This window comes from Cimex lectularius, unplaced genomic scaffold (genome assembly GCF_000648675.2).
Source record: "Cimex lectularius strain Harlan isolate CLEC.00 unplaced genomic scaffold, Clec_2.1 scaffold218, whole genome shotgun sequence".
Taxonomy (NCBI): domain Eukaryota; kingdom Metazoa; phylum Arthropoda; class Insecta; order Hemiptera; family Cimicidae; genus Cimex; species Cimex lectularius.
Window position 1 is genome coordinate 832369 of NW_019392822.1, and position 13954 is coordinate 846322.

Here is a 13954-nt window from a genome sequence, read left to right on the forward strand (position 1 = left end):
TCATATTAAATATTAAACATTCAATTAATTAAGGTTTTAAGTTGAGATAAAAAAGTCAGTGTCACGAGCGGGATTCGAACCCACGACCCCCTCGGGCATTAACTTCCCATCTCAACCTCTCCTTTTGAATTTTCCCTCCTTTTTGCCAATTTTGGGGTCGAGTATGAAGTATACTTCACTAAAGCTTTCCGTGGCCAGTTTATTTGTCGCCGAGAATCGAATAGATTACACGACATTTGAAAAATGGCAACAAGGAGGAAAAATTCAAAGGTTGGGTTGAGACGGGAAGTTGGTATCCGAGGGGATCGAAGTCAAGATAGCTCAAGTGGTAGAGTTGCGGCGTATCAAGCAGAAGGTCGAGGGTTCGAATCCCGCTCGTGACACTGAATTTTTTTATCTCAACTTAAAACCTTCATTAATTGAATGATATTAATTGGTCAAGCGGACCACGAAAAATAGGGAATTAAATATTAAATGATAATTCGAAACAAAAAGAACTCCAATTTCAACTTATTGCTTAATCATTAGACTTTTTATCTAAGGTCTTGGTTTAGGTGAAAAAGTTAGTGTCACGAGTGGGATTAGAACCCACAACCTTCGAAGTACAATCAATAAAAATAATTTTTACGGTAAAATATGACTATTAAATACATATATGGTTTATTTATATAAATATTTATATATTTAGTCGTAAATAGGTTTTTTTAGTTATCACATTACGTTACATAATATATCTAACGTCATCTATATCTTCTGCCTGATAAGGACTAGAATTGATTAGCAGTCTGGCTTTTTTGCTCTTACAGTGGGTAGTAACTAGTTTCTTTCGTGAAATAAATAATATTTCCGATAATAATATTTTTAAAGCATAAAAGTAATAAATGTTATTTAAGCAACATGAAATCATGGAGGATAACGATTTCCTACCATTAGATACAAAAGTTGTCTATGAGTATTTGTTTATTTGGTTCTAAGATTTTTAAGTCGTAAACTTTCATACTTAACTTCATATAATCATTGTTAAATATACCAATGCATATGAATTGAAATTTTCCCAAATTATCCAAAATTATATTTCACCTGAAAGATTAAAACATACCATCAGCATATTGTCAGAAGTGTTGAACCTCATCTCGCTCCTCAACTAATTGGAAGACTAGATCTAACTAAATGCGTGTTGAGTAATACGTAAAAAATAAAACACGAAGATAAGATAAAATAATTCACTCTTCATTGCTGACTTTTATTGGCTGACGTAAGGAATAAATAACAAAATATCAATCAATCGAATCAAAAATCAACTATTTATTGTCGAAAATTGGATCTCTGTAACCGGGAAAGCCAGGCCGGTAGTATTGATTGGCAAATCCTCCTCCATAAACTCCAGGGAAAGGCCTGTTGTAATAGTTATAAGGAGGCCGGTAATAACTGAAACAAGCAAATTAATTTGTATAAATAATCATTTGTATAGGATAATGTGCGTATATTTTATTTTTATGTATTTATATTGGGGGGTTGGATGTGAACCTCTCAAGGCACTATAGCCTGTACCACACTTTTAACAATTACCTAGTTCCATTTTGGGGGCTTGCTCCACTGAAGAAACCCATTTTCGAAAATCAGTCACGAATTCTCGGTGCTGAGATTCCATCCTCCTAGGACCTTTTATTGATGATGCCGTGTCAGATGTTTATCGTTGCGGCCATCGATCCCCTTATGGGTCAGAAAATCAGTGGGGACGGTGGGAATGGAACCCACGATCGCGGGATCTACTGCCGAGAAATGCCTTAACCATTTGTCTTTCGCGGTACTCAATTCTTACATATATTTTCTATTTTTTATGATTAATGGAAAAAAATAAAAGTTGATTTTTAAGAAACAATTTGTTGCACATTTCAATATGGATTATTAGGCCGATATATATTTTTGTATAGGTATGAGTGGATAAAAATTAAAGCGGGGTGAAAATGTTACGTTGAGGTTTGAGAGGTGGTGAAGCAGCTCGACCGTCTATGATCTATGATCAGGTCTTCATATTTTGGCTGATTTCGTCAGCAAAGAGAGCCAATATAAAGGCCATAAACACGGGGAAATACATATACACGGAATATTGTAAAATGCCTAAACACGTCTTACTTACAAAACCAGCAAGGATAGTAAGAGGATATGAGACGATCAAAGTGCCCTGAAAAGTCTACATTTCACTACTGCAAGCACACTTCAACGAATGATTTTACCTTAAATAAGTGTTTGCACACTTAAAACGTCTGACATTCATATTTTATACAAATTATATCAGGCAATGATACGTTTCTGGTTCCTAAATGTTTAAACGTGTACATTGGATAAATGACTTCTTATTTTCTTAAAAAATCTATCGACTATTCTATATCATTACAGTAATGAACTGTTTTTCTACTGCGAAACGATATTCTACGCTATTTAAAAGACTTTGCAGTTTGAAAATAATATATCATGGTTGCAAGTCAAATGTATCTCATTATTACAAACTATTTGCAGATTCGTTAGAATAAAAACAGTTCTGGCCTAAATTTAATTTATATTAATTGAGCATTTTATGCTCTGATGAAAATTTTCTTCCAAAAAACTTCCTAAAACGAAATTCTTATATTGTGATGGTGATAAAAGATTGTAAGACTATAAAATTTAGAAATTTCGCCAAGCTTTCGATATATATAATGTGATCCTTATATGTTCCTTCATCATCGTCATTGTAATGCTGTGGTTCATTCTTTATATTTGTGCTAGATTCATCAATATCTATGATAATTTTACATGAATAAAAATACTTACTGGTGGTTATCCCCATCTAGTAATAAATATCCGATTCCATGAGCCACAGCTCCGGCCAATTTTGCGAAAGGTCTTCCAAAGGTGCGTCCTTCTTCGTCGATTTGCTCTTCCGACCCCTCTTGCCCTGCCACGTATACGATTACAACGCACAAGACCTAAAAATTGAAAAATTCAAATCTGTCCAATTTATCAATTCAAGGCCGGTAAAAATCGCCTGTCTGTTAGAATGTTCATTGTTCAATCGATAATGAATAGCCGCGTTCAAGAAATCCTAGGCGTCTATGTATGAATTGAGAAGAAACGGGTCAGCGTAGGTGTTTAACGTCCATTGTTAGAAGACAGTCCGACGACGCAGTAATAAAATTCTTATCTCTGTCACCATCTCAAAACTAACTATCAATGATTGGTAATTTTTTACATTTTCAAAAGCCGCTTAATTACAATCGAAAATATTTGCGGATATAATTCATAATGCAGGATGTCAGAACTTAAATGGAAAACTTACCAAGGATTTTAGTAGGAGGCTCATTGTTGCACTTTGCCGTTTGACGATTGCGGACAGTACTTCACCTTTATATACGTATTGCCTTGTTAGGAAATTTTTGTTTACCGCCCAAAAAGAATTTCCCCCTTTTGGAAAGTCCGATGCCTCAAGCCCGTGAAGAAATTAGTAAAAAGCCAATTGCACAAGATCGATATCAACCCTCAAACAATCGAGTTAGAAAATTCTTTAAAACGTGCGCATTACTAAATTTCAAATTTTAATAACGTTTACGTTAATTGAAACGACACATTAGTAACTCAAAAATACATAATTTGTTTTCATTATAATAAAATATTTCAATCAGTACAACATTTGATATACGCCTTGAAAGAAAAACTGTTTTATCAGTTATAATTATATAATAACGCTCGGGGGGCATCGGTGGCCTCAACGGTTTAGGCGTTGACACGGCGCTCATCACTGTAAGGTAAAGGTCCCGGGTTCGAATGCAGGGCCGCTGGAACCCGACATACTTACAAATGGGCGTTTTTTCAAAAACCCCGGCACCCCCAGGGTTGACTTAACCTCTGCTGTTGCGAACCCTCGTAAAAAAATAAAAATAAAATAATAACTCTCGGCTAGATGACTAATACATATTTTTCGACCTAGTATCACCCAAAAAATTCGCATTGAAATCAGTTATCCCACGTTCGTGGCCGCTCTTTTTGAGTTGAAAGATTAACTGTTCATGTTTTGGCTGAACAGGACTGAAGCTAAAACATGCAAAGCGAAAGTTTTAACTTGCACATTGTTGATAATGTACCGATGGATGTGCGTGGATTTAACAAACCTAGAGCAGAAGAAATACCTCACGTTTTTCATTTTTCAGAAGGAGAACCGCGTGGTCATCGGCACATCGTTGTGCACTATCGTCAAAACGGTCCAAAGGTAAATTCTGTTTTAAGCCCCCCAAATTGATCTATCTGAGTGAGCCAGGATGGAACTCCAAAAGTTCCCATAACGGCATGAGAAAGCAAAATCATCGTGAACTGATAACAACGTTACAGTTTGCAAGCTATCGACCTTATTCACAAACCTTTTCCTCATGTTCATAAATCATGTCGTTCCATAATTCGAAGTATACAATGGGGAAATTGCCCCAACAGACCACTAGTTTAGAAATATTTTCAAAATATTGAAATATTTGAGAGAGTCTCCAAGTGATCTGTGGGATGAGGAACCTGTAATTTGTTTATTACCGATCATTTTGGTCCTCGCTGTTCTGGTTCATCTGAAGTCTTTCGGGATTTCACCACCCTCAGAAGTGGGTATAAATCAGACAGAACATAGTCTCATCTTTTTTTTAAATTGAATCTTTCTCACAGTTAGTTGTTTTCAACGTTCAAGATTTTAAGCTTAAAGCTCATCATCAGTTTGGAGGATATACATCCACCTCGATCGACACGAATTGTAAGAATAATAGAATCTTACAATTCATGTCGAGAGATGTGGTTGAAAATCCTTCAACCTGATGATGAGTATTAACCTTGAAATCGGGATCATTGAAAACAGCAAACTGTGATTAAGATCCAACTTTTAAAAAAGATTAAACAACACACTCACCCCACCATTACCATTTCTATTGAACAAAGTCTCTACTGAATATGATGAAATGCTGAAACGTGACAGACCAAATCATTAAGGATGGGCGAACCAAAATGATCTATAACATCAAAATTACATTCATCATACCGCCGACCACATGGAGAAATCTCATTATTATATTAGTTATTACGCATTATTTGGTTCTTTCAGCCCCTCACGAGAATTATTTATTGAGACTGTGCAATGTTATACATATAATTATTCAGAAATCGTGAGATGCGGTCTGGTGTGATGTAGTTTTCAGAAAAACATTTTCTTTATCGTGCCAACGTTTCGATCTTTATTGAGATCATCTTCAGAGCCTGGGATTTACAAGCATTGTTTAAATTTAACAAATACATGTAGGATGTGGAAAAAAAGTGAATTTATACAATGCAAAAATGTATTTGTTAAATGTAAACAATGTTTGTAAATCTCAGGTCCACCACACGTTATACATATAATATGGCAAAACGTTTTGATAATTAGATAATGTAATATATTTATTTTCTTTAAATATTTTGATGAGTAATATGCACATATATAGTTAGAGTAACTGACTGTTTACACCATGCACCCCTATTACAAATATTATACAAAATAATAATTTTAAAAACTGATACATGATGATTCACAAATAATGTGTCAAACTTCAGGATGTTTATTACATTCAAACTGCAACATAAAAAGTGCTCTTGGGCTGTGCCTGAATATCAGTAATAAACGTGATAATTCTGGTTTTGTGTTTTTTTTAGTCACTCGAGTTTTTCCATAAAAACTGGCATATCTCCTGAACCCATGGTCTACAACAAACTGGAACACCTAAAATCTGATTGCAATATCATCAAGAAATTATACTCAGTCAAATTCTTGTTCCATTTATTTATAACAGAAATCAATATATTTAGAAGTTTGGGCAAAATTTTGAAATATTTCAGTTTCATTGCACAAATTTCAAAGTGGGCTGAGGAATGTTAAACAAACTAGCTATCTATAGGCATTTTCTCACAATTAATTATTTATTTCGCTTTAAAATCTGGATACATTTAACTATTGTCAAATTTTTTTAATGGAAATTTAATCAGTTTTATAGATGCGTGGCCAAATCGGGCCAAGAGGGCGGAACAAAATCCCATTTTATGGAAAACTCGTGTTTTACATTTTTTTGTTATTATTAAATATCTTCAGAACGAATCGATGAATCTTTGTGGATTAATTTCTTTCAAAAATTTTGAAAATCTTGTACATCCTAAAATAATGATACCAGAAACTCAAAAACTGATGGATTTGTTCAAATATTAGTTTTCCTTCATGACTCGCTAATTTTTATTTATCGTGTACGGTTGTTCCTTAAAGTTAGATTTTTTAAACATCACAAATTAAATTATTTCATTTGGAACAAAGTTACTGATACTTAGTTTAATAATATAATGATATATGTAGATGGAGTAAAAATAGAAAGCCATGTCTTTCCTAAAAACTCGCAGGGTACATATGAGGAGAGAGAGAGAGAGGGAGAGAGAGAGAGACATAGAAAACGAGACTGGCATTTAGTTTGTTTAAACATCATAAAATGTAATATATTTTAATATATAAATGAACTAAATTTTTTAGTTCATTTATTTAATATATAAATGAACTAAATTGAATTATGCTGTACTATGCATACAAAATATGTCCTTGTTATTATATTCCTAATTAAAATCTCTGTTGAGTAGTAGACGCTGTATTATAATCTATTATTTTAATGTATAATTAAAGGCTTTTATTGTATATTATATATTGATTATATTATATATATATACATACATATCGTAAGTTTTATATATTAGGATGTTGTGGCTACTTTACGAGAGAAAATTATTTCTTATCACAATCCAAGAATGTGCCTGAATAAGCATTAGGATGTTTTCCAGCATTTGTTGAAACATTTAAATCGAATTATCAGCATATTAGAAATAATATTATTTCTACGGTGTGATAATACATATAGATAAAAAATTATATTTTCTTTTATTGCTTAACATTATTAGTGAATTTTAATTTGATGAATATTTATGTTCGTATAAATGCAATGTTGAAAGTTCGATAAAACTGTTTCAAGCTGTTTTATCAATGTTTTGTTTGATATGACTACCCCCAGTTGTCAGCAATTCCTTTCTAGAAATGCCAGATTATCTCGGGGAGAATTCAGTTCGACTAGTTTCGCCGCGTGATGACGATCACCATGAAGTTGTTGTTGTTTTTATCTACCATTGCGATTTGTTACAATGCTGCTGAAAGTTTGAGGTATAAAAAGATCAGATCGGATGTTGTTTCTGGTCCAAATTATGGCGACCCAGTCTTTGTGACTAAGTACATCAACAAAGGAGATATTGCAGGAGGACAGATGGCGTCACAAGTAAAACCGATTAAAGCTAAAGTCGAAAGCTACGCTGGCTTTTTTACTGTCGATCCGAAGTACAATTCGAGTATGTTTTTCTGGTTTTTTCCTGCGGAACATAACTCGAAAAACGCTCCCGTCATCGTCTGGCTGCAGGGAGGGCCTGGTGCTTCTTCTCTTTTCGGTCTGTTCGACGAACACGGCCCGTTCTACGTTCGTCCCGAGAGAGGACTACGGTCGAGAAAATACTACTGGTCTCAGGTCTTGAACGTCATTTACATCGACAATCCCGTCGGGACGGGTTTCAGCTTTACAGACGACGATGCCGGGTACGCCAGGAACGAAGTCGACGTGGGAAAGAATCTTTACGAGGCTGTAAGACAATTTTTTCAATTGTTTCCAGATTACAAGAACAACGACTTTTTCGTCACCGGGGAGTCGTACGCGGGCAAATACGTTCCTGCACTCGCTTATACCATTCATACCAACAATCCAACGGCAAAGGAAAAAATCAACTTGAAAGGCATTGCCATAGGAAACGGTCTTTGCGATCCTGAAAATATGATGGATTACGGTGATTACCTGTTCCAATTGAGTTTACTCGACTCGAATGAGCGGGACCAGTTCATCAATTTACAAAACAACATCGTCAGCTTGATCAAGCAACAAAAGTACGACGCTGCTTTTGAAGCCTTCGACGCGTTATTAAACGGAGACTTGACACCTTACAAAAGTTTGTTTTATAATTCGACCGGTTACGAATTCTATTTTAACTTCTTACACAACAAAGACTACACTCCATACGGCGATTTTGGAGAATACCTTCAAAAAGACGTAGTGAGGAGATCCATTCACGTCGGGGCTCTACCATTCCACGATGGAAAGAAGGTGGGAACGTTCTTAAAATCCGACGTCATGCAATCGATCAAACCGTGGTTTGAAGTTCTAGTTGAGAAATACAAGGTTCTCATCTACAACGGCCAACTAGACATCATCGTCCCCTATCCTCTGACTTCCAATTTTCTTAACAACGTGAAATGGTCGGGTGCGGATGAATTTAAGCAGGCGAAGAGGAAACTGTGGAAGGTCAACGGAGAACTGGCAGGGTACAGCAAAACTGCCAAAGGACTCACTCAAGTCCTCGTGCGCGACGCCGGCCACATGGTCCCCATGGACCAGCCTTTGTGGGCCCTTGATTTGATTTCCAGGTTCACTTATAATAAAACCTTTTAAAAAAAAATATATTTAATTCTCTGAAAAAGTAATATTAAAATGTAGAAGTGGAAATATTTTTCCCTTCCTTATCTATGTAACAGTCATTATTTTCGCCATAAACGTTTTTATAAAATTGTGATACAAGTTGTATATTCCGAGCAGTCGGATTATTTGTCAAACGCCATAAAATAATATTAAACTGTCATTTTAAGTACCAACTTTAACACTTGTGTTATTTGTTGTTTTCATTGATTCCATAAGTGTTGAAATGAGCACCGTGAGCTAAAAGCAACGAAAATTATTTATCGTTATCAATATTATTACATGAGGAACAGGATCCCCTCACACTCTGAAACGTCGAGGTTTGATAACAATCGTATCTTTCGGGAAGATAACACGGTTTAATTTTACAGTTTTATATATTATTTACATTAATTAAAACGCATTTGGTAGTTATGTTTAAATAAAAATACATTTCTTTGGATTTCTTTCCTCAACTCCAGTTAATTTTTAATGCATGGTGTTTACTGACCGTTAATTAATAATTATTTGGAAATCGCGAGATGCGGTATGGTGTGTCGTAGGTTTAGAATAACGTTTTCTTTATCATGCAACGTTTCGATCTTTATTGAAATCATATTCAGAGCCTGGGATTTGTAAGCATTGTTTAAATTGTGCAAATAGATGGAAGATGTGAAAAAATGAATTTCTATCACTGTATAAATTCATTTTTTTCACATTTTACATGTATTTGTATAATTTAAACAATGTTTATAAATCCCAGGCCCTGAAGATGGTCTAAATAAAAAATTGAAACGTTGGCACGATAAAGAAAATGTTTTTTCTAAACCTACGTCACACCAGACCGCATCTCGCGATCTCCAAATCATTAATTTTTAATCAAGTACAATAGATATATAAGTAGTTAGTATGTTTTGTTTGTTACAATACGTTTGTTATTGTGACATTATGCACTATACACACAACAAATTATCATGTCTTGGTATGTTTCAAGTTAGCACCCTTTATATAAAATAAATAAATAAAATAAAATATAAATAAAATAAAACCTCATATCATAAATATGAAATAAGGCAACACTTATATTTTTTTTATCATTTTAATTATTATTAATATTACAATATTACAATATTCACAATACAATATTACATTGTGCTATTTATATAATTCGTACAACAAATCTGGATATTGTAATAATTGTATACATATTTATGTATGAATGAGTTTCGACATGAAGAATGATCAGTCGACAATATAATTATGTATCAAAAACAATCAGGGATAGGACAAATTAGAAAGGAAAAACTTCGTCGACTTTTCAAAGAAAATAACCCCCTCATCACCTCATCAAGAACTATGCAACTATTATCAGTAATTTACAAAAACAAACATGAATATCTATGCACAATTTTAAAACCCGTGTTTTCATTTAAAATTTAATTAAAAATTGGAATCATATAGTGCTAGATCCACCTAAAACAATATGTTCCATACCAAAAATATAAGGCAGGTTATAGGGTTTTCTCGATTGTTTACATCTTGAGGATCTTCAATTTTTTGTGCGCGAAATTAGTATCTTGAGATGCGACAAACAAATGATTATGTTGTTTAACAAAATTAATAGTGAAAAATCATANGTAATAGCAAAACTTCGAATGGTGTGAAGCCTGGAAAAGATAAGTCGCCCAATGACGACCTAGTACTTACATAGCTGTTGGTCACTTACTTTTTAAAAGGCGGGTTGACCCGGCGGGATTTGTTGGTAGCATATTGTTGGACAAGTGGGTTAGTGCGTATACCTATGGAGTTATAGAATTTCATGAAACGGGAAACACGCGAGGGTTAAGGTACCAGATCGTGTCTGTGTTGAGGGGGTTGGGTGCATAACCATCTGAACTACGGGGTAGCAGAAAATGTTCCAAGTCCAAACCCTGCTACATGGAATGGCATAGTGGCTTAGTGGCGATGCTCCTGGCGAGAACTTAGTGTGAACATGTTGCTCGGGGGTGCCATTATTGGTTTCCTTCCGAGGGCAGTGTTCCTCTAGGGAGAGGTTAGACATTCCATTTTAAACAAAACCGCGGCCGGAGCGGATCCGGTAGGTCTTGCGCTGGAGGAGCCCCAATACTCTGGGAGAGAGTCGCCTTCTCTATCAAGGGAGCTCGGCGGGACGACCCAGGCTGATGTATTTCAGTCACTTGGGGTTACCCTTTCCGAATGGCACACGGTCTGGTGCTTAATACAGGCCCATCCACTCGAAATGGACAAGCGGAGAGTGAGGACCGTCTCCGAGGGGGAGCTTCAACAACTTGCGGCTGTAACACCCATCCAGTCGCGAGCGGAGGTGCTAAAAACGTCCGGTAGGGCCAAAGGGCTAGGTATGGACGTTAAAGATCCTCTCGTCCTTTTAAGGGCTAATGAGTAAAAAGGGAAACGGGAAAGGATGAGTTTTTTGACGAAGGAATTTGGGTATGCTTCGATATGTAGTAAGGAGCATTGATTTTACGGAGAATTTTCGACTGCAGTGACTGAATGTTTTTAGAATTGGAGTGTTTGGTTGAGCCCCACAGTTAGGAAAAGGTCCAAGGGTTCTAAAGAATGAAGTAAGACATTGTTGGGTGTTGTACTATTGGGAGGACAATACACAGCTACCAATGTAAGATTAAAGGGGATGAAATGACAGTTGACATTAGAAATTCGGTTTAGTTTATAGGAATATACTATAGAATATACTATAGAATTTGTATTGAGGACGGCAGTTCCACCGTGCGAAATGTTGTCAGGATGATCCGTCCTGTAAGTTGTGTAGTCTCTGATTTGGAAATTGGCTTTACTAGTAAAGTGGTTTCTGTAATTTAGGCTATCTCTGGTCGGTAGGGTAATCGTAGGTCAAGTTCATTTTTGTAAAAGCTGAAACCATTTACATTTCATTGGAGGATAAGAAGTTTCCCTCCTTTTTGCAGCAAAATGAAGTATATCTTCACTAAAGCTCTCCGTGGCCATTTCGCCACGATAATCGAATAGATTACACGACATTTGAAAAATGCCAACAAAATCGGAAAATTCAAATGGTGGGTTGAGAGGGGAAGTTGTCCGAGTGGACTGAAGTCAAGATAGCTCAAGGGGTAGAGCAGCGGCGTATTTAGCCGAAGGGCGTGAGTTCGAATCCCGCTCGTGACACTGACTTTTTTATCTCAACCAATACCTTAAATACAGATTAATTAATTGAACGATGTTATTTGGTCAAGCGGACCACTAAACCTAATGGATCTAAAATACAAATGAACTTAAGGTAAATTTTATCTTTAATACTAAGAATGCACACAAGGAGAAATAATCGCATCTGGAATTTTTTCCTTTGAGAGGGAGAATGACATCATCACGTTTGATGAAGTATTATACAATTAAAATTGGAATGATTACATTTACAGCTCGGAGCGTTATTGCTCGTAACTTTTAAATACTAAGTGCCTTTTGTGGCGACTTTGAAATAATTAAGTTTCATGGAGACACAAAGGAAAGTCACAATTAAATACCAAATTTTAATAAATAATTTTATATACAACTTTTAAAAAGAATTGAAAACAGGCTTAATTAATGAGGACTTGAATCTTCATCATCAGCTCCCTTCAAGTCTTCAACTGTAACTTCGTCGTCCGTTTCCGGCTTTATGGGTAAAATAGGATTATGTTTTATGTTTACTTTGCCTATTGGGGAGATGTTCATCAATCCGCCAGAAGGTGTTCTGTAAGGCCCTTCGACCCCTCCAAGGGCGGTCTCTTGAGTCAAAAGCATGTACGGCCCTTCAGCGCCAGGTACTTGAATCATGTAAGCGTCGAAAGATGGCTTAGAACCGGAGCTTCCGGGCCTATTGCCTAAAAAATTTAAAAATTTAAGGACAAACACCCTCTATTCCGTATAGATGTAACATGTTTTTTTTTATCAGTAATGAAATAAAGAAATCAAGAAAATAAATTTAAAAAACAATAAATTAATCACTTGCATAATATCGGCCTGGTTGCAAATTTTGTCCGCCGTGCAAAGATAGAAGATAAAGCGTTCGAAATTTCATAATGTATGCCAAGTTGACATTAGGATGCAACGTGTCACACCAAACGGGGCTGTGCCCCTGAGCGTTTGTGAACGGGTCGTAGTCGTGTGGGTCAGGGTACGTATCGTGATTGAACATTACCTGTGAGCACTCCGACCAAACCGTTGGCCAAGTTTGTCAAAATCGGTCCAACGACGGCACCGACTATCGGGGCGATCGCCGAGCCCAAAACGCCAATAACCGCCGCTTGCCTTTCTTCCTGGACTGGTACAACGCCGAGCATCTTCACCGAGCTTGTTTCCTCCATCTTCACTCTTAACTCCCTGATCTTTCCCAAAGGTCCGGCCAAAGATAGATCCACAAAGCATAGCAAAAAAGCGATTTTCTTTAACATCTTGAAAAACTAATTAGCCATAAAATCGCTGGAGTTACGGTAGCAGCAGTACTCACAACGATTCTCAGGAACTGCGTGAATCAGCGTACCTTTAAATACTAAAATGAAGTGTTAGAAAGGACAGAGAAAAAGTACTAATAGCTCAATTACCAGAACTTTCTTTATAAAACCAATAAATCATTTATTAAATCTCTCTAAATGACTTGTTGCCAACATTGCAAACAAAAGAGGCCATCATAAATCCGCCTATAGATTTGTGTACACGATTCTTTTTTCCACTATTTCTAAACGTACAACCTATGTACAACCGTATTATCATAATTTATTTATCACGTCAAAAAAAAGGTTAATAGCTCAACAAGGAACTCCGAAAAATCCATGTGGACTTTACGCGATTTTGCCAGCAAGACCAACCATCGAACAATGGTTTTAGAAGAGCATAATAAGAAAACATAAGACCTCTACCGTGCCCTCAAAAAGAAAACAATCGAGGAAACCTTAAAACCTACTTTATATGATTATTATGGAATGTACAAGTAAAGTTGGGGACCGCGGTAGCCGAGTGGTTAGCGTGAGAGACTCTTGGCTCATAGACGCCGCGGTTGAGGGTTCGATTCCCATATTGTGGATTAAATTTTCATCAGAATCACGTGTTTTAAAATTGTGAATAGATGTTCATATTTGTTAGCCCTGTAAATTACTAATAACAGTTTCATAGTTCTTAATGAGGTGGATATTTTCTTCGAACGATCGACGAAGTGTTTCCTTTCTAATTAATCCCATCCCTGATTTTTTTTTTTTTGTATAGTTATACTGTTGATTGAAAATAATTCATTCATAAGTCTGTATAAAATCGGAAAAAAATAGGGAAGGCATATGCCCTACATCCCCTACATGTAGGATGTGGAAAAAAGTGAATTTATACAATGCAAAATTTTTTTTTTTTTA

At 35.9% G+C, this 13954-nt stretch overlaps 3 protein-coding genes across 3 annotated transcripts; 1 reads left to right on the forward strand and 2 right to left on the reverse strand.

Moving 5' to 3' along the window:
* Positions 1 to 1281: 1281 nt before the first annotated feature.
* On the reverse strand, positions 1282 to 3498 carry LOC112127431. The gene is made up of 3 exons (XM_024228428.1): positions 3320 to 3498; positions 2815 to 2969; positions 1282 to 1428 (listed from the first exon to the last, which is right to left on the reverse strand). The coding sequence occupies exons 1-3, from the start codon at positions 3341 to 3343 to the stop codon at positions 1302 to 1304; spliced, it is 306 nt and encodes a 101-aa protein (XP_024084196.1). The 5' UTR covers positions 3344 to 3498; the 3' UTR covers positions 1282 to 1301.
* A 3622-nt stretch (positions 3499 to 7120) lies between these two features.
* Positions 7121 to 8764, forward strand: LOC106665285 (venom serine carboxypeptidase-like). Its single transcript, XM_014391609.2, has one exon. It carries the CDS (start codon positions 7158 to 7160, stop codon positions 8556 to 8558), a length of 1401 nt encoding a protein of 466 aa, XP_014247095.1. The 5' UTR covers positions 7121 to 7157; the 3' UTR covers positions 8559 to 8764.
* Positions 8765 to 12152: 3388 nt separating this feature from the next.
* Positions 12153 to 13060, reverse strand: LOC106665207. The gene is made up of 2 exons (XM_014391467.2): positions 12754 to 13060; positions 12153 to 12436 (listed from the first exon to the last, which is right to left on the reverse strand). The coding sequence occupies exons 1-2, from the start codon at positions 13004 to 13006 to the stop codon at positions 12156 to 12158; spliced, it is 534 nt and encodes a 177-aa protein (XP_014246953.1). The 5' UTR covers positions 13007 to 13060; the 3' UTR covers positions 12153 to 12155.
* Positions 13061 to 13954: the final 894 nt, after the last annotated feature.